Source organism: Eimeria mitis, genomic scaffold (assembly GCF_000499745.2).
Source record: "Eimeria mitis Houghton genomic scaffold, Emh_scaff1296, whole genome shotgun sequence".
Lineage (NCBI taxonomy): Eukaryota > Apicomplexa > Conoidasida > Eucoccidiorida > Eimeriidae > Eimeria > Eimeria mitis.
Genome location: NW_013568645.1, coordinates 3,861 through 5,068, shown reverse-complemented (window position 1 = coordinate 5,068; position 1,208 = coordinate 3,861). Strand labels below are relative to the sequence as shown.

Below are 1,208 nucleotides of genomic sequence, written 5' to 3'. Positions count from 1 at the left end.
TATGTACAGCTTTCATGGGGTGTATCTGCATCTAATTTTTTTTTGCTTCGACAAGTTTTGCTGCTGCTGCATCTTGTCTTCGGGTTGGGGTATATTCAGGTTGCTGAGAGAGTTTGTGTTGCTGCTGCTGCTGCTGCTGCTGTTGCTGCTGTTGCTGCTGCTGCTGCTGCTGCCGTGTGTGCGCACACAGGGGGCAGCCTGTACTGGCTGCTGCACGAGCAGCGCGCTCCGCTGCTGCTGCGGCAGCGGCTGGCAATAGCTCTGCACTTCGTGGCGGCGCTGCAGTACCTGCACTGCCGGCCAACGCCCATTGTGCACAGAGACATCAAGTCCCTCAACATTGTGGTCAGCAGTCTTGCTGCAGCAGCAGCAGCAGCAGCAGCAGCAGCAGCAGCAGCAGCAGTAGTAGCAGCAGCAGTAGCAGCAGTAGCAGCAGCAGCAGCAGCAGCAGTAGCAGCAGCAGCAGCATTCCTTCAGGTGGAGGTACCCTCTAACAGCAGCGGGGCCGGGGGGCAGCAGCAGCAGAGCTTTTTTGTTTTTTTTTTTTATTTAAATTATATAAAAATAAAATTTATGAAAAAAATAAAATTTATGAATTTTGTTGTACTTGTGTTCTGCGCTGCGTTGCATGCAGCTGGATGGGGCTGGCAACGCGAAGCTGTGCGACTTCGGGCTGGCAGCAGAGGCGGATGTGCCCAGTGCTGCAGCGAGCAGCAGCAGCAGCAGCAGCAGCAGCAGCAGCAGCAGCCGCAGCCTCACCGCCTCTATGCGCCTCATCCTCCCTAAGGAGCCGCTGCAGCCCGCGGGCTCGCCGCGCTACATGCCGCCGGAGTTGGCGGCTGGAGGTTCGTCCTGCATCAGCACCCTTGTGCTAGCTAGCTAGCTAGCTAGCTAGCTAGCATAACAGCTACTTCTCTGGCTGGCTAGCTAGCTAGCTAGTCGGACGTCTAGCTGGCTAGCTAGCTAGCCGGCTACCTCCCGTGTTCTTGAGGGGGCAAAAGGAAGTTAGATAGTTGACTATATGATGTATCTGTTTGACGATCTCTCCAGCTAGCTAGCTAGCTAGCTAGCTAGCTAGCTAGCTGGCTAGCTAGCTGGCTAGCTAGCTAGCTAGCTGTGTGTTGTTCAGTTTGTACTGTTGAGGGTCTGGTGGTGGCTGTGTGTGCACAGTGGCGACGCACCTGGATCCTTCTCTGGATATCTGGTCG

General features: G+C 55.2%; 1 protein-coding gene across 1 annotated transcript in view; it reads left to right on the top strand.

Moving 5' to 3' along the window:
• Positions 1-1,208, top strand: part of EMH_0033980 (uncharacterized protein) — a gene marked incomplete at both ends in the record, with an annotated part of 11,182 nt that overhangs the window by 6,514 nt on the left and 3,460 nt on the right. The window contains 2 exons of the mRNA XM_013494809.1: positions 191-483; positions 635-845. Coding sequence (XP_013350263.1) covers positions 191-483; positions 635-845 — 504 coding nt within the window. The remainder of the gene's footprint in view (positions 1-190; positions 484-634; positions 846-1,208) is intronic.